This window comes from Struthio camelus, chromosome 4, assembly GCF_040807025.1.
Source record: "Struthio camelus isolate bStrCam1 chromosome 4, bStrCam1.hap1, whole genome shotgun sequence".
NCBI lineage: Eukaryota > Metazoa > Chordata > Aves > Struthioniformes > Struthionidae > Struthio > Struthio camelus.
In genome coordinates this window covers 44,692,001-44,714,572 of record NC_090945.1, presented here as the reverse complement: position 1 = coordinate 44,714,572, position 22,572 = coordinate 44,692,001, and the positions used below count along the sequence as shown (strand labels likewise).

The following is a 22,572-nucleotide window of genomic DNA, read 5'->3' as shown; positions in this document are numbered from 1 at the left end:
AAATGGAAAAGCTTTGTAGTATAATGGCAGCTGGAAAAAGCTTGGAAAACCTCAGCCAATTATATCACTTCAATAAAAAGAAACTGGCATATCTCAGGAGGGAACAACAGGATAATAAAAACAAGTAGCTGTATAACTATGCAAGTTTACGATTACACTTCATAAGCTATAGCATCCTGTCCAGCAATTCTCTTTGCCCATGTGTGAGATTCTACTTTTGCAGATCATTTTTTAAAGCATGGGCAAGACCAACTGCAAATAGATTGGTAGGATCAAATGCAGATGGTTAGATGTTTCTGCAATACAGTAAGTTCCAGCAACAAGTTTATTAAACAAAGGTGACCCCATGAGAGTAGGTACTGGGACTCTGAACGTAGCCAGCATTCAAACATGGAACCAGTGGGTCTCAGTTTTCCTACTTTTTTGCACATCTAGTATATAAAAAGGTGTCTAGTAAATTAACTATTCAAAAACTATTCTTGTTAAATGAATCCTTAAATTACTTTTTTTTTTATTACTGCCAGAAAGAATGATAAAGAAATTGATAATCAGTCCTCATTTCATTGCAGATTTCAAGTCAAAGCCATGTAGTTTTTGCCTTGCAATCCAATAAACTTTTTGTTTGTGTCTATTTTCACAATTTGAATGATGTGAATCACCTGCTATTTTCCCCAGCTACCACTCACGTAATTATGTTTATCCCTGTCATGGACTACTGAAGTGCTCGCTCCTAACACTTCAGAGTCTTTATTATCAAAAGGAATTTTATATCTGTACAATTATCTATCCAGACTCTACCGAACACATTTTCTAAATAAAATGAGTATTGGCAGAACACACCAATGTTCTCATCTTGTTTTCAGCTCATGAAAACTAGCTGTAGCTCTTTCAAAGAGCTGAACTTAACTTTATGCCAGGCGGGTCTCAATCACAGTTCAAATATTTCTCTTAAAAGCTTCTGGTTGCACAGTTTCCTGACTATATGTTTCCTATGGTGCAACATTTTCTTGTTTAGGGACTTGATGAAACTCAAGCAGTATCACTTTTCCCCAACTACCAATGGACAAGATTTACAAATGTTGTCCTGAAAATTTACATAACACAGTTCAAAAAGGGGTAAAGTATGTTCTCAGAACCAATCAAATCCATTGAAAAGTTGATGCACTATGACACCCTGTTAATCAAAATCTGTTTTTTTTTAATTAATGCATTGAAAAATCTATTGAAGTTGAGCCTATCACAGTATTTTGTCTACAGCAACAAAGATGAAGCTCCCTTCATAGGGCATATAAAGCAACTGTCTGTTTACTAAACTTTCCTCTTACCTTCAAGTCTTCTAAAAGTTTTTGTTTTTTCCTCAACAAACCCGTATGAGAGACAAGTCATCTCAGCATTAAGATAGTAACTCTACAACTGACTACCAGCATGCACAGTCTTTCCTCCTATCTACGCAAACAATTTTAATCTATTACGGTTTTCACCAGTACTTTTTCCTTCATTTCTGAGAAGACTGAAAATCCTACCTTTGAAATCAAACTTCTACTTAATATCAAAGTTCTGTATGTTAAGTAGAATTAAATCTCATAATATAATAAAGTTGGATGCTTTTCTATGTGTTAATCTTGATCAAAAGCAAATTATATGCCTGATGCAAGAACTGCCAGGTTTTACGGCTGTATAGTACTGGAAGTTAAAGAAAGCGTGGCTAATTTTCTGCTGCAGCAGCATCCCAGAATCTACTTTAAAATTTACAAAATACACTAAAATGTCTTTTTCACTCTTCTCTTCCTTCAAAATTCACACAGGAGGATGGTATAGTTGCTTCCTTTGCTCTTAAATCTGCAAGCATCTGCTTTTTTTTTTAAAAGCATTTGTCTCACTTTGTAGATATTCTTTGTATATTAAAATAATAAATCCCTAACTTTCTGCTCACACTCTTTCTATTTCCATGTCCCTTCCACAGAATCACAGCATTTAACTATACAGAGGACATACATGGTAAAATTAGAATATGTTAATTTTGGAGGATACTTTCCCATTGGTCAGACATGTCCTGAGCAGTGACACTAGTATTTGATTTAGTGTGACAGTTAATCTCCTGATCTGCTCTGATGAAAGCTTTGGCCACTACCTCTCTCAGCTTCTTAAATTTATTTTGCTTGATCTTTTATTTCAGTACATATTTTATTGATTTTATACTGAACAAAGAAGCTGATAAACAGTACTGTCAAAGCATGTACAAAAGGAATATGTAGACTTTTTTCCCAAAGGCAAATTGTTCTGATGCATTTTCTGAAATTAATCAACTCCTATGTCATGTCTTGGTGGGTAAGGAGTTCCAGTTTCACGTTTTGGGTTAGAATATGAAGTGCTTTATGTGGAAATCTTTTCATTTCTCCTTGACTTGTGCACCACAGGAAGCAGCAGTGCAATCTTCTGTCCTGTTAGTTAAAAGGTCTTAGCCCCAACCAGAAGGGACCTTTCTTTAGGAAGTCACTCAAAAGGCAAAGAAAAGAGATACACTATCATTGATATTTTTTAATCTTGTGATCCTCCTTCCTGGCAAACCAAACACAAGGAGGTGCACACTATTGGTCTCAGTTTTGAAGTTTCATCAGCTACCTCCTACAGTTAAAATAAGCAGTCCTGGGAAATCAATTTTTCTACTTTGAGGGCAAAGGTATTGCCAAACAGAAAGTAAATCCCTTCTCATCTCCCCTTCTCTTTCTCTCCAGCAAAATATATTTTTGCATTTTGTAAATTACGTGCAAATTGGATGATTATGAGGTCAGGGATAAAACAAAATGAAGGCTAAGGTAGTTGCATGACATTTTTAAAGCCATGTAAATATGGAGTAAGTACAGAGGATGATTAGTCTGCACAGATTAGTATGCACGGAAGGATTTCGAAAGAAATAGAATTAAGAAAATTTTATCTTCAGCTTGTTTGAGGACTCAGTCCTGCAATATCAAGAGAATCCCTGAGGCATCGCTGTAGGTGCTCCCTATTCAAGACCACACTGAGAACCTTTTGGAAAAGGCTGCATATGAAAGCTGAACGCTGAGCATTCTTTAAACTTTTAGGAGTAACTGCTTTGAAAATGTAGTGATAATGACTGATAATGAGTAGGAACAGGTCATTAACAAAAACTGGTCTGATTTACCAGTCTTCTAAACACTGCTGTCACAGCAAACTAATTCCCTAGCAGATGGATGGATTGATGGAGCAATATATCTGTCTATACACACATTCAGTTGCAACACACTAGATTCTGGAAAGAATTCCACATTCTTTTCTATTGCCAAAAATTGGATCTGTTTCGCTTGATCATCTCACAAGTATTAAATCTATCCAGTTATTTCAGTTAGAAGGAAAGAAAAAGTTTCAACAGTCAACGTGTTTCATTTCAATGTTTTTTAGTTAAAGGCTTCCCTTTTTCTTTAGGAAACAATATTTTGTTACTAAATTCATAAGTTGACTACCATAAGCTGTTTTTGCAGACTGACAGTATAATACTTCCTCCTGTATTTTCTGATTCAAGGGTGCATCATAAACTGCTGGCATGCTGTTCTATACTCCACCTTGTTACAGAGAAGAAAAAAAAATCACACACACTCACACACACCTTGACCTGTGATACAGGTTTATTCTGTAACCCTGCCTGCTTAGTTTTGCTTCTGCATGATTCCATACACTTCCAGCATTAGCTCAAAATGAAGAAGGTTATTAGAACTTTAGGTGAGCTCCTAATTTATACTTACTCCTCAGCAAAAAGCCTACTCTTGGTATCCTGAGATGAACTGAGGGTAGCATTACTCTCCAGTGCACTAAGTTGGGCTGTCATTCAACAAACATATTAAATGAAAACTGATTCTGCAAACGAAGCCAAAATAAATATAAAAAATTAATTTTCAGCTAGCTCAGATTCACAGTTCCATTCATGAGCAGCCACATGTACCAACGGGAGGAGAGGCAACAAAGGTATGAAGTAACAGCCAGGCAGACGAGAGGGAGACTGGTCTTCTGGAGGTATTGAAGATTTTTGCAAGTTTACATCATATCCTGAATGAAAAACTAGAAATGCACATGCTCAAACTAGTGACTGAATCTGTGCCCATTTCCCTGCCCATCCTATTATCTTGATTACTTTCAGTCTTAAAGGAAATAACCTGAAAAACACAGAAGTTATTCTGTGTGCAAATTTAGCTAACAGCACACACACTGCTGCAGTTTTGGAAAAGTATACACAAAATATATAAATTATTTTATAACTAATTCAAGGATGTTTGACTTTTCCTGTTAAAATACTGATTAACGTTTATGTAAGCAGGATGTACAGTTAGTTCTCTCCACCTACTCAAGGTCAATAAACAGACACCATCACTGACAAAAGAAGAAAGAAAAAACCTAAAATATATATTTCTCACCTACATTTAACCTTTCTTGTTGCAGATATCCGTTGTTACAGAGCAACAGACTTCTACTGCTGTGAATTTTAACAGGCTGAAAGTTCATTATAGCCTTTACACTATTTTAACAAAGGCATTGGTAAAAAGGAAAATTCTCAGCAAAACTGCTACTGTTCTTGGATCATACTATTCCTTGGTCTGGAATAGACAATAAAAGTCACTGAAAGCAGAATAGTCACAAAAACCTGTTCAATATTTTTTATTTACAATTTCAATTTGTAAATCGAAATTGTACCTATTGAATTGTACCTGTTCTTAGGTTTTCATTAAAGTCACTGTTTAGAAATGGAGGATAACATGACATTTAGCTGTCTGAGTAGGTGGCCTGTAACAGCAGGCAGATTAGCATATAATCATGATTAGCATGCAACCATTTGAATTTTGAAGTTATTTGTGCTTCTTTTGAGGAATGCGAAACAAATTTTCGACACATCTTCATGCGGCTCTAAGTGTCTAAATGCTGAATCATCTCTGTGATGAGAACTGTCTTATAAAACTGAATTTAGGATAATATGGATAAATAGGTTCTTAATGTACAGCATCAGACCTGCCTGCCTACTAATTACAGGATAGAAATATATCTATTCTGAGGTGGAGCTGGAAAAATTTTACATCTCCTCTTCAAGTTGATACAGTTCAATTATAGCTGACAAAGTATAAATACATACATTTATAATACTTCAGTGAAAATGCTGCAATTGAGAGCTGTATCAAACTTTTTCATCATATTAAGTATACATTCTTCTCAGCAAATTGGGTCATCTTTCTCATAAGAAAAATTATGTCTAAATTTTGGTGACAATTCTCTAGAAAAGAGTCATCCTTTCACAGGTATTCTTTTAGCTGTAAAAATATAAAGATACAACAGGTCTAAGCTTGGAAGAAGGACTTAGGATTTAGCATATGTCAGTAAGCCAGCTGAAATCACTGGGAAAAAAGTGAATGATATTTTTGATCCTTAGTCTCTCACTGGGTTTCCTTGAAGATTTTTTGAACAAGTAGTTGATTCTACAGCTTTAACAAACTATTACTTGACTCATTTTTCATCTCTTTTGTCTGAAAACATCAATACAGTAAACCAGAAAATGCTCAGAAACATTGTTCCACTGATCTATCTTTTTTTGGTAACACTAAGCAACACTCCCCTCATCCCTCAAAATCTTCACAGTGAAATATAGACCACAATAAGTAAATGCAACTTTCAAGTCATATTTCATAACAATTCTCATTTCCTCTCTCCATCTCCCAGCGGCCCCATAGTTTTTCCATAATCTAACATCACTGATGAAGTCAACAAATAGCTTGGTTTAAAATAATCTAATCTATCACATGCTGTCCAAAAGCATGTCATGAGGCATCTCAAGATTTGCAAGTTTTGCTTAATAAAATAGCCAGAGAAAATAGAGGCAAAAATAACTTAATAGATCTCTCATAAAATCTCTTCTATGTTCCTGTATGAACTGTTCCTTCTAAATTATAAAGCCTAGCTCTTGTACAACAAGTGCTTGTTTATTAGTAGCCAATGAAAAGGAAATTCTGCATGAAGGTTGTCGCTGATTTATCTCTAATACTGTGAAAAATACTGGCATAAAGTAAGAGAGAGAAACAAAAGTGCTAGTAAAGAAATATTCACATATCAGCTGTGAAAACAAATGTTTAAAAGTACAGAACATGTACTATAATCAAATGATTATTAATGCGCAGTTATTCTGCTTTACATTTTCGCATGTTTTGTTCATCAATATTATTATTAGTTAAAGTAGGAAATAGGCTTAGATCAAAGTTTGCAATAGCCTCTACCAATAAAATAGTCAGTGACATCCGTAACCCAAAGGATCTACAATTTTTAAAGATAAGTCATAGCAGATGAAACTAAAGAAGTGATCCAGGACAGACCTTTGTACATGAATGCAAAGTTACATGTTTATTGTGATTATTACTTCTTAGAAAAACAAGTGTGTCACAATTTTCCTATACAGATTAACACTGCCTGTATCCTTCTGCGTTTCCAAGAAAACTCCACAAATGTTTACAGCTTTGAATGTTGTTCAGCCTTATGGAATATGGAAAGCTCAGTTCCACATTACTTTATTCCTTTTCACTGTCAGAAAATATTATGGTACATGCTAACCAATGTTTTATTCTCTATAAAAAACACATATTTTTGATGTGATATTTCAAATTCCAAGGGTTTTTAAATTATTGGTTACTGATTTAAAATATTGTTACAATTTGCCAATTTTTGGCCTTTCTTCCTCCCCATTTCCATAAAGACAAAGCTTTCATCCCCCACATTTTTTGTTGTTCCAAATAAAAATTGAATATATAACTGTAAAAATTTATGATTAACAATTCTACCTCAAAGTGAATAATATTTGCTCTTAGGTGTTTTTTTTGGGGGGGAGAAATAAGAAAACTCAACAGGATATAGTTCAGCGTTAAATCACACATAAGAGGTGGGAAATGATATCTTTCCCACAGGCAGGAAAAGCTCCATTACTTTTCATATAATACTAATAACGGGCACAGTGCTCTGCTCCAGGTGCCATACAAACAATGCAAGAAGTATTTTCCATTCCAGTTTTCATCAGAAGATGCATTAATTTCATACAAGAACTTACATAAATCAGTGCTTAATATTCAAGTTGAGCATTTCTGTGATCAGACTTCCCAAATTTAGGCTGCTAAGGCAAATGAAATTCATTTATACATGTAGAACTAGGTGGAAACCAGTTTTCCTATACCACATACCTTTTCATCATTTCAAAAATGTTGTTCTACATAGGAACAAACTTGAAGCTGCCAAAGGAATTTCACAGAGAGAGAGAGATATTCCTCCCACTACAAATGTCTGTTCTCGGGGCTTCAGCACCCTGGGCTGAGCTGGCATGCTAAGGACTTATACCTGGCTTTTAGTATATTCTAATACATTAATCACCAAACTGCTGGCAATTTGGACATCAATTTTTTTTTTTGTCTAAGTCTTCCTAATAAAGTCTAAACAGTGACTCATTACTTGCATAAATAGAATACAATTATTAAGGAAGTAATAATTTATTACAGTATCTGTAAAGTCCAATGCGTGGCAGGGCATCCGTTACAAATGCCACAGCATGTACATAATTAGAAGTACAACTGAGTTCAAAAATAAGCAGATTGCTAAAGAAAGGTAATTTCAGTGAGGAGTGAAAAATTAGTGAAATAAACATTTTAACATAGGGCATAAGAGATATTCTAGAAATGACTGAGCTACCATCTTCTTGCAAAAACGTCTGAGCCATTATTACAAAGCAGCAGAAGGCAAGTAAAACAAAACTCAGCTGCGAAGGACTGGAAACTATCTGCGAAACAAACAATTCAGTTCAAGAAATCATATCATTTGTACAACTAACGCGAACATAAATGCCTTACGTCTTTAGTCCTGTACAACTCCCTTGAACTGTATCAACTCACGTGGCACTGACTTTGATACATATGGACCAGATTAACTCTTTATCTTGAAGAAATATTTTTGATTATAGTTTCAGCTTTTCCTATCTGTTAGATAAAAATTGCTTGAGAACCTTTTAATTAAGAAAGTTATATTTATGATTAATTTCTTTTGTATGTTATTAAAAAACTAAAGATTTAAAATACATCATTAAAGAGTAAAAATCTTAGAAAAAAGCAAACAACAGCCATAGCTTTTGAAGGAAATATTAATTATCAACAACCTGCATAAACTTGTAAAAAATTTTATTTTATTGCTTTGCACTTAAACAGGGGTTGTGTTACACAACTAATAACCGCCTTCCATTTTCACTGCAAAAAAAAAGGTTGCTGAAGAGTCATGAGTCAGACAGAATTCAGGAATTCTGGCCATTCAGCTTCTGCGTGGCATGCATAATGTATGCCATGCAGAATACTACTTCTCACACTAATGCAAAGAAAAAATGCATAAGAAAAGGACTGCAGTCAGCAAATTCAAATGTTGTTACATAATGTCAGCTAATTTCTTTTAAGTAGAAAATGGTACTTTATTTCCTTTATTCAGTACTTATTCTTCAAAATAATTTAAACATTTGAATTATCATTTAATCACTTATTTTGGATTTAGTTCAAAACTTAGAGTGAGTATGAAATGCTGATCATTCCACGTGGACAAGTATCAATGTGCTAATTTTAGTGGTGTCAAGCATGTCAGTTCGTTCTGGCTTCTTCCGAAGCACTCTGCATCTGGCAGGGAAAAGCACGGAAGAGAACCACCCCTGCTAAGTTGATACTCTTTCTGATCATTGTATATGATAGACTGGAATAACTTTCCAACAAAAGCAGGATGAAAAAAGTAACAATTTGAAAAGAAGCTCTGGTCAGAAAATTCTGGCCTTACGTGAGATTGTAATCGTGCTGGGTCTATGCATCTTGAACTGATGGCTTGTTATGAAGCCAACTAACATCACATATGTAGGTACATCCAGTATTCATATCAATGCCATCTTTTTAACTTGAGACTGCTTTAACAGATACATAGAAAAATAATGGTATTACTAGGCCACTGGAAAGATAGCTCTTCTTTTGAAACCATGGACATAACGCATACAATTTTGCAGAAGAGTGTCCTGTCTTTTCTGCAGGCGTTCGGAGCAATGCTTAATAGCCAGCACTTTCCTATGAGGGTTCTTAGGACTACATACTGAAATTCATATTAACATTTATTTGCTTAATTTTACAGATACAAAGTATTTAAAGACACCAGGCACTTGTGGGGACTCTTCTGAAAGTTCATCTGCATATTACATTGATGCTACCTTGAAAAGTCCAAAGCACACTCAACCACTCAAACAGGTCAGAGCAACAGAGATCAGAACTGCCCAGATCTCTTTTTTTCCAGTCTCAGTTTCTCTCTCTCTTCTCTGCATTAAACTCATGTTGCAAATAAGACATGATAAAATATTGTGCCTTTCAGCAATATCTAGCACTACTGTCTGCTAAATTCCATGTAAGCAAAATATTCTGTATTGACTCTTTCCCCTGTGGGAAATAGTAGATTCTATATACGACCACTCTGAGCTCCATTTTAAATATTTTCAGCACCAGACAGAGGTTACAACAATTCCACTCACAGTATTACTTAACTTTAGTGTCTATAATCACCAGGTGAGTATTTTGTAGGGCTTTTAAAACGCTTTTCAAGACTGAAAATGACTACAGTAGCTTTCTACTGCAGGCCAACTCTTGCTTTGCACTGAATTGTAGCAAGTCATTACTATTTATAGGCACTGGTTACAGCTTCATTGACAAAGTACAACTGCATTGCACTTTAAATCTTCAAATAACTTTTGAAAAAAATCAAATTATAATAAATATGGTTCTTGTCATGTCATTGCTAATATTTCCCTGTTCAAAAGGGAATCACTTAGCTGGCTGAGATAACTACCTCTCTACTGAGCTAATTTTCATGTAATTATTTTGTTAGCTTTGACTCAGGATGCAGTTTCACAACCACTGAAAGCTGATTTAAGTCTCTTCAGCCAGATATTCCTTTTCTCCCCTCCTGTTTGCACTCTTTCCCTTATGCTGGCAATATGCTTGGACCAAAATATTTGGCTGAGGTGAAGGCAAGAGTTCCATTTCTGACAATAGATAAACTTACATGTTTTGAAAGGCCAAAGCCAGTGTATCTTGACTGCAATCAAGATCAGTCTCTTGCGCATTGAGTGTTGTTAATGGTAAAATACAGGGCTCACATGCAACTGCAATAGGGATTCCAGGGTCACCAATCTGGACATCAGCAATTGAAAAGATTCTCATAAAAGTATCCCTCTGGCACCACTGCATACAGAGGAAGTGGCATAGCAGCTCTTACAATGGGGAATGCTTTTCATCTTTGGTTCTGAGCTTCTTCTGCTCCTCTTTTCTACACTATAAATCTTATTACTCTAGTCCTTGCTCTGAAATTAAATGCAAAATTCACTACATCTTTTTAACTTCCTTTAAACTTCTTTGGTAACACAGAATCATCATAGGCCTGTTTCAACTGGCTAAGTGTGTTGCAACTTCTTCATGCTTGCAATTAAACTTCAGAAACTGAAAAAACGAAGTCCTGACTTCAGATACACAGTACATGTCACAAGAACTATAACGTAGCACCATGGTCTACTTTTTGTTATAATAATTTTGCACAAAATCACAGTAGTATGTTATTGATGCTGAGCATATCAGTAACAGTTTAAATAAAATTATGGTCACCCCAGAGCTAAGTTTTAGAAACTTAGCCATCACAGTTAAGGATGTAGTTAAGAAAATTCCAACATGCTACAGTAAGATAAGATAAAGAAAGAGGCATTTAAATCACCATAAGCTGTCCTGTACTGATGTTGCAAAGGGAAAATCTAATCAGTCTTAACATGTTAGTTAACCTTCTCTGGAATCAGAAATACTAAATGTCTACTAAATCATAAGTGAAATATACTGTCTGAATTAAGTTGTTAAAGTACTGGACAAGCATTCTACAGTACGCATGGATTTCTATTAAGAGTAACCTTAGTTCTGAGTTTCCCGGGTTTGTAACTTTTGCATATAAGGATGTTTTAACTATGCTTTTGATGTATATTCTCCAACTCATCTCTTTCACAATGAGACACAACCTACAGGGTTTTGAGAGAATGCTACATTTTCACATATGAAGATCAGAAATCAAGTGGTGCTGATTAAAATAAATCATTGCGGCTAATCATTTTACATGATGAGTTTTATTGGTGCAGTCCTATGCATATGAAATAGATCCTGAGTGAACTGTAAGAAATTGAGAAAGAAAAACTGATAGAAGCAAAGATATCTGCTAAGAGGAAATAGTTTTTCATCTTCATTCTCCACTAGTGTGCTCTATTTTCTCTTACTTTGGTTGTGTTTAATTCCTCACTAACAGACCCAGCAGTGATTAAAAAAATTACGTAATCTGCCCAAAGCAGTCATATAGATGAACTTAACTCAAGATCTCAGTAAAGAAACCACACTTTTCCACGTTGCTCAGTTAGTCACCGTGACAAGTTAGGGTTTTAATGACAATTCTCATCTACTTTAAAATGTTAATTTGGTATTAATTGTCTGACAACTAAGAAAAAGAGAGGGGCCTGATCAGATGCTGCCTCTCCTATGGCAAACTGAAGCGTGCTTTTGTAAGGAGCTGCCAATAAGCAGTCCTCAGACTGATTGTTATGCAGAGTAATATCAAATGAAAGTAGGTCTCATCTTGTTCATTTTCCTTCTGCTTTTACAAAAACCTCTCTTTTTCATTGCAGGTTACAGAATGCTGATATCAGCTGCTTTCTTGCCTTGATTGCTTGGGATGATTTATTGCAAGTCATATTACTGCAAGGTCATAGGTGCAATTTGCATCCTCAGGATGTTGTGGTTCTATACAATGCAAACGCTGCTAGACAGCAGCAATTAACTTTGTGAATAATCCTCACACAAATCGCGAATAAGGCACGGCTACATATAAAAGTGGAGCTGTGGACTACAGGTAGTCAGGGAGAAGTTGAGATAAGAAATTCCACAAGACTTATTCAGAATAAAGATGGCTAACCAGTGCTGAAAAAGGGATAAGATGCAAAAATCTCAGGCCACTACGATATTTAGGTACAGTGGCTAAGAAAAAAAAAAGTAGAATAACAGTCATTAACACTTATTTCTTTTTGATTTTACCTTAAAACTTCTCTAGAATTTGGCATACTTAACACACTCTCATTTGATGCAACATTAAAATAAAGAACACTTCTTCTTCATATTCAGTTCTTTGGGAAGTAAACCACTGCAATAAGGAGCAGCAATAGGAATATTATTCAAGGAACAGGCATGATCATTATGTTATTTCTCTAGCACTCAATTGCTCTAGGTGAAAATTTGCTTTCAACAGCCAACAAGTTTAGGAAAATAATAATAAAAAAAAAAATACTCACAGCTTTGGTTTGGCAAGCACGGGAGGTGGCTCCTTTGTGGGTGAAAGCAAGACAGCTGGAGAGGGCATGGATTTATCACTGTTTGGACTGCTGTTAATCATTCCGTTTACTCCATGAATGGGATGAATACGATTTGTTTTTTTCTCTGATGAATTGTGCTGTAATTGAAGGGCTGTCAGATCAGATCTCAATTCAGTGCTGTTTACCTGGTGGGTCTCAGTATGTTTTTTAGGAGGAAGCTCAAGAGAGCTAATTTCAACTGGAGGAAGTGATGGAAAATGGTTGAAATCATCACTGTTGGATTCTCTTGTCAACAAATCATGGTTAGAGCTTTCTGAGTTGGCTAAAACAAATCAAAAAGAGTCTCTTCAACACATCATACACAGAGTACAGGGCATAGGCATACTGTACTTTCAGTTCATTAAATGTAAGATCACTTTTGTTTCTATGCAGTAGCTATATCAAGCAGATATTTTTCTAGAACTCCTGTTGGTAATTGACGCCATATTAGATGCATGACTGGTTATTCATTTCCTAACTTTCCTTGCGCCTCAAGAGGGATGGAAAAGAAACCTATGGCTCCCTCTAAATCTGATCCAGAAATCCAGCTGCTAATTGAAAGGGTCAGATACTATTGGGCAACAACAGCTGAATCAGCATTTCTTCTTCCTGGAGTCTCAATATCTTTTAAGAACAAGTCATTTATAAATGTTGAAAGACGTGTTATATATGGCATGCTTGCAATGGCATCTGGGTTAGTGCATTCAGCAATAACATGTATGCATACGCATTACAAAACTAAACACTCCATGTTTTACACTTTACGAAAACAATATACCCTCGGTAGCATATTTCATTTATTTTCGTCTTGTCTCTGCTGCCATCTAGCCCCAGAATCCTTATGCCTAAAAATATGCCAAGGCTTGTGACAGCCACTTTTAAAAATGTATTTTGCATAAATAAAACTATTAAACTAGGAAATGAGCCACTAAATGCATTCAGTTTGCTTTCAGTGATGTGAACCATCTGAGGTTGACAATATGATTTATATATATTGATATAAGTATTGACAGGTAGCTGTCTCCCATTTTACAAATGATGCAAGTGAGACAGAGGTGTGAGACTATCCTTGGATGACAGTATGTATCAACAATAGTATTGGAAAGCCAGGTTTTTAGCTGTGCAATTGCTTAACTGGAATGGAATTCAATTAAGGCTTACTGAGGTGCTCATTTCTTGAGTAATAAGTCTGGGACAGATATATTTTAAGTAACACAAGTAAATAAGATCAGTTTCCTGGATTTCTTAAAGGTTTCCATTTATTTGCCAGAATTATTGTGTGACCCTTTCTTTCTTTCCCTCTTTATTCATGCATGTAGTGTTTTATCATCAATCTTATTAGCAACACACTAGCTGCTTGAGGAATACCTTTTATTTGCTATTTTATCTTTTGCACGTGTTCTTTTTGGAAGAGCCCTACCCTCTCTCTCTGTAATGCTCAAGAAAGAAACAATGCCAGTTCAGCTGTTACCACCTGAGAAGGTTCTTGACTCTCTCAGTTAGTAGCTGGATTTTTGAAACAGATTTAGAGGGACCCATATAGTTCCTTTTCATGCTATTTGAGAACAAATAAAACTACATTCTCCCACCCAACAACAATTTTTACATTCAGATTATATCAGTCAGTGCTGGGGGAAACTTGGGAAGAGTTCAAAACTGAAAAGGAGCTCTACCAAAAGAGTCCCTGTCTTAGAGCAGCTCTTCCACAAAGGAATCAGATTGATAATGTCCCAGGTATTGGGTAAATTAATTATTTAAGATCTCTGATACAAAATCCTCCTTTCCTTTGTCACATACCTGAGCAGATAATCAGTTGCGCACTGCTTGTTATTGACCCATGTTCATTTGTTGCTGTGCACGTGAAAACTCCTGAATCTTCAGGAAATGTTTCTGCAATTACAAGGGTACATATCTCTTCTGCAAATAAACAGAAAAATGAACAGCATCATAAAGTGTTTGAAGTACCATGTGATATCTTTGCACTGCATGTCAGTAGGACACCATAAAATGCTCCAAAGACAAAGAAATGCCAAGAAAACTGTAAAAAAGCTTCCAAAGGATATAGCTTTAATGAAAATCACTCCGTATGTGCAACAAGTAGATTTACTGAACTAAGTTTTCAAAAGGGGCCTGTGTTGAACAACAATTTTACACTCCCAGGCCTGCATAATCATTTTACACACCCAGTAGCTCATTTTTATGTAGGACTAGTACATATGCATACAAATCAACTTATCAGTTTCCATTTACAACCGGTAACTCCCAGCTCTTCTTGAATCTCTGTGCATAACATGAACAGTACGAATGTCTATTTAAAAGAAACCACACAAAAAGTATTCGGCATACTGAAATAAAGTATGAAATAGTATCATTTTTTATAAAATTCTAGCTATAGGAAAAAATTCTAACACGTATTGATTTTCCTTTCAGGTCTAAGAGTACACAGTGTTGAGATCATAGCTCAGTTTGTGACTTTGACATCATTCTTTTCTTTCATAATTTTCTGCCTTCAATACAACTTTTCAGATCTAAGTCCCATCCCGAGTAAAACCACAAAATATTTTGTCATTGGGACCATTTCACTCTTCTATATAAACTGACCAGAATTAAAAATCTTGGATGCACAAGGTATGCCCCTAACACAGCATGGGAAGATGACCTGTCTCTGTCTCTACAGCAGTGAGAATGGATAAATGGAAAATCCAGCACAAAATAACATCCCCAGAAATTCTTTAGAATGCCGGGATACAGATGTATTCTGGGCCTGTTCCAAATCTGGTCATGCTACTTTGATATGCCATAATATATGCTGCCTGCCTTAATTACAGCAGGGCCCCAGTCAAAAAGCTTGTATGAAAGCTGGGCTGCTCATATTTCAGGTTGAGTCTCATAGGATTTTTTTTCTAAATCAATTTTATCCATTATAATGGGGATGTATTTGATTATCTAGGCATAATTTTTCCAGACTCTTCAAAGAAGTCAAAAGAAGTCATTTTATTTTACCTCCCATTGTATTTATTTTCTTTTTAACTGATAATATAGCTAATCTAAATAATCCTAGCATATACACAGTATACCTAGATAATTTTAGTCCTGGACTAAAGGCTAACTCCAGGCCAAGGCAGCCATAGGCTTCTTTGGTTAATTAGGAGTTTCTTCTGATTACACTCATTTTGTAGCCCCAAGATCAAACCATGGAAAATCATTTGAATACAAAATATATTTCACAGTTTTACAGAATTCAGTTTCATAAAAAATGCATTTTGGATATTTACATACATCCTATATACTATAACCAAGTCAGTGGAATATAGCTAACAAAAGCAAAATTGAAAAATGAGGCAAAATATTTCAGATTCGAGTCAGTTTTGCATGAAAACTATTCTGCAGAAGAGCTACAGTTAGGCTAGCTTCATTTCTTTCTGTTTAAACAACAAAAACATTTCCTAGTAGTTTTCTTTTTCCTTCCTAATTTTCATTGAGGAATGGCGAACCAGTATTTCATTTAGTTAACAAAACTTTAAGGAATTTTTCACTTTTAAATGACAACGTATCCAAGAACTTTCTGTGCTGGAGACGGGCTAAAAATGAATGACTAACTAAAAATTTGGCACAGAGTTGTTTTTCAGATAGCAGAACACGCTTTTTTTGGCAACACAGACTAGTCATTCTGTGTAGCTGCATGAGGCATGTCTGGTAGTACTGTAGCACTTGGATCTTATCTGACCCAGATGAAGATTAATGACTCATGAAAGGTCTTATCAGGAAAGTAATGGGTAACACACGCTAGTTTTTGGACTACTGAGATCAGCTTTTTTAGAGTCTTAGTGTGTCGTAAGCAGCTTTAGGCTATATCGTTAAACACGTGTGCATCCTCCTGGTTTGAACTGTCTCTGGGGATGCAATTTGATACACAGAGCACAATAGTTTCCCATTAAATGAACAGAAGAATTCTGAAAGCTGGGTATTTCAGGACTGCAAATGGAAATCATTCCCATCATGCTGAGAACTATTGTCTGAGCGAGGGCAAAGGTACTACTACTGATATAGCAGTCAGCAGAATTCCTATTTTCCAAACAGCATAGCTAATTAATACATATCGTTCTTCCAAATTTTTTAAGTATGTAATATGATCACACGAGAAAAGCTGATCTTCACTTTTCAGTGATAAAATAAGTCTAATGGATTCTACCATGATATGGTTTGCTTAGTTAAGTAGCACATCTGAAAATTATACATGGTAAAATTCCAGTAATACCTCTAAGAGAAATTTACAGTAAATTAGTAATGAAAATAAAAACTCACTCTCTTTGGCTGGAAGACCAAACTAAAACGAATAGATGATCAATTATGAGAAAACTGGCTAAACTGAAAACATTTTAAAATAAGAAATAATCAAAAGGCAGCTCGGGCAAAACACAAGCGCAATCAACATAGTACCGTTGTCTTTAGTTGTTTTGCTTCCCCCAGATCAAGAATCTCTGACCTTCAGATCCTTGCTAAAAGGCTAACTATTTTACATCAATGTAAGGCATCGATATAAAATACTATTTTGACAAAAGACAGTTCTTCAAAGAATTCTGTAACATAAGCTAAAAGCATAATTCTCTGAGTATTTTCCAAGTTTATAGCCTCACGTATATAATTATTTTTCTTTCTGTTGCTATGCTAAGTAGAATCTGATGATCTGAAGTAAATAATGTCTGTTCTACTTCCCAGCAATCATCAGCTGACATATAATTTCATCACAAAAATGTGTTCCAGAAAGCAGCTCTGAAATGCTGTTCTCAGGGCCTTAAAACATATTTAACACTTGACTAAATGAATACAAAAGCATTCTGTTCACTGGAACATGTAAAATGCTTAGGCATGCGAGTACTTGACTATTTTTTCAGTTATTTAGCAAGAAAGATTACATTTTACAGGGTAATCCTTCCCCTTTATGGCTCATGAATCCATTAGGAAGAACTAATCTTTTCTAAGACTAAACTCCAGAAAACTATTGAAATTTTAAAAATTTCATGACTGATAATGTGTTTAACTCCAGAATGCTTCTGCGTATCACTCACTAAAGGTAAAGTATTTCTTAGACCTGCAGCTTTAACCTCCAAATGTGATCATTAGCCTCCTCCACTGTAATGTATACATACAGTCCAGAGAAACAGACAATGCTTAACTCTTTTTATTATGATGCAATGGACAGAGTCATTTCTATGTATGTAGGTTCAAAGCCATAAGAAAGTTTCCTGCCATAAAAACAAATACAGTGGGAAGTCACAATGGTGGTTTTCTGTTAAACCTCCCCTCAAAACCCTAAACTCAACCCTGCTGTCTTGTAGAAAACCTGTTTCTCATTCTCCCTCTTGCTCCCTTAGCACAACAATATGCCCATCAGGTAACTGCTACTCATTTGGGAATTTGTGAGCCTTGGACAGATAGAGAATGGAGAAGTGTAAAAATAGAGAAGTACTGAATACGTAGAGTTCTAGCAAAGACAAAGAGAAGCCTCAAATAAAAATATTCGATGGTAGCATCCCTGTGTTGTAAACACTTTCAACTTTCAGTAAGAAAAATTACAAAAAATTATTTTCGTTTACCTGATTCTGATGTTCTGTATCTATCTTTACCCAGTCAGGCAGCAATTCTGGATTATCTAATAGGCTATATGCCACTCGCGAAATGGAAGGACAAGTTCTTGAAAGATATATTGAACTGACTAAGTCTGAAGATATCTCAAACAGCACTTAGAAAATACTTAGGAAAAAAAGGACAACAGCAAATGAGATGGCTCACAAAGCCATGCATTTTTAGGGTACTGAATTAACATCAGGGCTGCACTGCTACATAACACAAAAATATGAAACAAGACTTCTACTGAGGCATGAATATACCACGTCAGAATGGACACCTTTTATAAGTCAAGATGTTTTCCTCATCCTCTGGCCCCAGATCATCTTACATCTTCATGTAAATTCAGGTATAAGCAGTTAACACAGAAAATCAGTACTTTCTGAAGACAGTTTAGAAAACCCATAATCCTCTGGTAGAATACTAGCCATCAGTACCTTTTTCATCAGTGTGCATCAGGAACATCTACTAGGCCTGTAAGATTTTCATCTACTCTTGGCAAATTGCAACTGTCTCATTCTATCCGGACAGTAGCCCCAGTTTGTCAAGTGGCTCTTGGAATCAGTTTTGCAACCATTTGAGAAGACCAAGCACAGCTGATTTGTCATAGAGCAGATTTTGTAGTTTGGACCCTAGATGCTCAAGGTGTCTGAAATCTAGCCAGTTCAGGTACCGATAAATAGGAATACTGCAATGAGATCAAGGACTTTAGCTCCTAAGTCAGTGTCCAGGGTTGAGAAAAGACTAAGCCAGTGTCAGGGACAAGGAGAACTTCATGCTAAAGCTACGTGCTCTATATAAAGTATATGCTAAAGCTTATATTAAAGCAATTATGATGCTATAGGTGCTTAAGCCAGCTAAATTGAAGTATATGTCTAGATCAGCCTATCCAGCAACATAACTGTGATGATTAATTCACCCCAATAAGCTTTAAATATTTACAATTACAGAGGCATACTAGCAGTCAGTTTAAAGTCACATAGTACAAAACAGATCAGAGGTTTGCTTTGAATTTGGAAGCATCAACAAGCAAGGACAGTCTGAGCAGCTAGATTTAAGGTGGGGTCATTGACAGGACCAGCATTCTGTAGGTATGCTGGGAGAGCAGAGTACAAGTGAAAATTTAAGTGACGAGCAATAGCACTGAGGTTGATCAGACCACCTTTAATGAAGGATATTTTTTGTTCTTTTAAGGCTTTTCTCTTCATTTGGAATCCTGAGTCACCCAGAATTTGGAGAGTGCTGTCCTCAAGCCCATCTTCTGTCCTCAGTAGTGAAAGCAGTAGCCAGACTCTTAGTCATAATTCTTTTGTTTTCATGAGTGCTGAACTATGTGAGGGATCCAACATGTATGCTGATCCACTGAAGCTTCTGTGTTTTGAACATCATCAGCCACCAGAAAGTTGACATTCTTGGTGAGGAGGAGGGAGGGAGGATTTCTATGACCTTTGTCATGTATTTTCAGTTTAAAACGTTACACAGAAATATGTGGGCATTTCCAAGGAGTTACTTACTAGAGATGGAACTTTGTGCCATAGCAGCCAGACAGAGAACCAAGAAAGCACAATCCAAGAGAAACGATGACTACCTTTTGAAATGTTTTTAGTCAACATATACAGTATTGTGCTTAGAAAAAAAAAAAGTATATATATTTAGCAATTCCCTGGCAATATAAGAAAAATTACTTCATATAGTTTTCTTCTTACATGCCGTCAGACAATTGTTTTAATGTAATTCAATACAGTTTGTGGCTGCCTTCAGACAGCTGAGTAATGGTCAAAGTATCAACAGCTGGCAAATGACTCTGTGGGATTTTTCATTCTCAGGCAGCCTGTTCTTTGAAGGATTCAATCAGTATAAAGTCAAAATGTCAAAGAAAGGAGTACAGAGCAGGTAATTTGACAAACTGTGATGTTGGCTTTAAGTAATCTGACTAGCTATTAATTCACAAAGCAGTCTGGAGAGATTTGTGATGCAAGCTGATTTCTGTCTAGACAGAAAGAGGAGTGTAAAACACATTAGGGTAGATAGAATGTACCAAAAAAAAAAAAAAAGTAACCAGAAAAACCTCTTGCTTCATAATTTCTTACCTGTGTGAGTTCATGGAACATTTCTTTTTTTAAAATCATTAATACTGACCTAACAAAGGATAACCAATGTTTCTGAGCACTGTTAAGTGTTTACTGGCAGCTAGACTTTAGCTGACAAACAGCAATTAAAGCCCCACTACAGCTTCTTACAGCTTATGAAAAATTCCATGGAAGATGTACACTTGGGAATAATTTTAGAAATTATGTCCATCTCTCAAAATTCTGAATACTTCTCTACTACGGGCATGTTGGTTTCCTTACTGGATTCCTGCACACATTCTCATCATCTGCACTGAGTAGCAGTTCTTGTTTGCTTATGAGCAATTTCCTCTGCAGGTATTGTTTTGTCTGGCTTCTTAGAGTCTGCATTACATCATAAACCAGTGCTGTACCTATTGCCTTTCTGGAACCTACCCATCTCTTACTGTAAAAATTCTAAGATCCTTAATGACATCCTAAGCAATAGTGTTACTTATTTCAGGTATTACCAGTATTACTATTAATAAACAAAACATGGCCTGTAATTTATGACAAATGGAAATATTTACATTTTGCCCGAACTTTACTAATTTACATACCCTTCGTATGCACAGGATCAGTTCCTGCACAAATAAGCCAATGGGGGTTCTGTCACTGATTTCAGTGAAGAGTAAGACACATTGCACATTATTTAATGGGAGTTAGTAGAAACTATCACAACAGAAAAAAAGGTATACCAGTGATACACATACAAATCTTACAGCGATAGTACTTAGCTCAGTGAAGTCAGGGAGGAAAAAAAGACCAAACTGGAACTTTTTCACTGGCTTTAGATAGCAGGAGGGGACTTATTAAAAATAATACAACAAGATTACAATCATGAAAAAAGGCAGCAAAAGGAAAGAAGAAAAGGGGGTTGGAAAAAGAACACTTTTTGATTGCTGAAATCTTGGAATTCTACTATGTGAATATAAAAACTTAGAGTGCCCTTTTTTTTTGAATCAGCTTTTGCTCACATCTGTCAAGCTAAACTGGAAAAACTAGCATCTAGTGGTTGGGTGTTATGAAACTATTATGAGTACAATTCGCGTGATGGAATTTCGTGGGATTTTTTTTCTCATTAGCTTGCAAAATGCTCGTAGTCTGCGAATTGAGTCTGCTTGAAAGTTTAGGCTGCAGGGCTCTCTTTGCTGGTTTGAATGGAATTTACTGTTTAACTAATAAAGGAATTGATGTAAAGCACAGTGTAGAGTATGGAGACTGTGATAAAGAAACATTGTCTTTAAGGGAGTTTCATATTACCAGTGCTCAGCAGAAACATTGTTCTATTTATGGCTTCAATGCAAACACAAAGAGCTAGTGAATCAAGAGATTATTTTTTCATATGATTCTTACCAGGTTCAGTTGCAGATCGTGGCTCTGCATATCACATCATGAGGAGGGGAAACAAACAAGAAAAAAAAGGTGTTAGAGATTACACTAGTAAGCAACTGTATATTAAGTGAACATGAAATACTGTAGACAAGCACAGAATCTGTGCAGAAGCATTAAAAATAGGGATGACTGAAATTGTCTCTTGGTAGCAGTAGTTCTGTCATTACTCTTAACCATTGTAATCACTGAAATGTGAGGAAGAGAGGAGTAAACTCAATCCTGACAGACTAACTTTATGATTTCCCTCCATATCCCTGTATCAAAAGTAGCTGCTTTTGATTATTGTCTTACTTTTTTGGAGAATTCGGAAGTCCGGAGAATCTTGAATTTCAGTGCCTTGTCGAAACCACTTGACATGAATGGGAGGGGCTCCTCTGACCCTACATTCCAATACCACAACTTGTCCCTCAGATGCTGTGGAGTTTTGTAGCTCCTGAAACATAACCATCACAATTAAAATGAACCAGAGGCATCTTACACTCTTAAAAATGTCTTTTCTTCCCTTTGTATATCAACTTCATTTTACTGTGTCATTATATTTTTGCAATAGTCATTTTCTATGAGCAGTGTTTTCACTCTGATTACATTAAAAATATATCAGCTGTATAGCCAAGACCAAAGAAATATACTATTTTCAAAAACATTTTTAATATGACTACAGATCGAAAAGGTGTATGACTTAATACCTCAGAACATCACAACTAGATAATTATGGTCAGATCTTTTAGCTTTCATTCATCTTCTTTAAGATGAAATTAAAATACTGAGTGTGCAGCTGACTATGTATTGATTGAGACGGTCATGAGAGAGTAGCTTTGCTGCTTTCAGCTCATCCTCTAGAATGTAGAGCTGCTTTTCCTCTCAGCCAGGCAAAATTAAATGATGGAAATACGATTAGGATATATTAGCTTGTGTATGGATAGCTTCTGAGACATAATTACGGCTGTAATAGATTCTTATGTACATTTGAAG

The 22,572-nt window shown here is 35.8% G+C and overlaps 1 protein-coding gene across 2 annotated transcripts in view; it reads right to left on the bottom strand.

Moving 5' to 3' along the window:
* Window positions 1–22,572, bottom strand: part of PALLD (palladin, cytoskeletal associated protein) — a 158,327-nt gene that overhangs the window by 108,266 nt on the left and 27,489 nt on the right. For both annotated transcript variants that reach the window (XM_068942439.1, XM_068942440.1), the window contains exons 6-9: window positions 21,892–22,033; window positions 21,562–21,585; window positions 14,267–14,386; window positions 12,410–12,752 (exon numbers count right to left, since the gene is read on the bottom strand). In XM_068942439.1, the coding sequence (XP_068798540.1) occupies window positions 12,410–12,752; window positions 14,267–14,386; window positions 21,562–21,585; window positions 21,892–22,033 (629 nt within the window). The remainder of the gene's footprint in view (window positions 1–12,409; window positions 12,753–14,266; window positions 14,387–21,561; window positions 21,586–21,891; window positions 22,034–22,572) is intronic.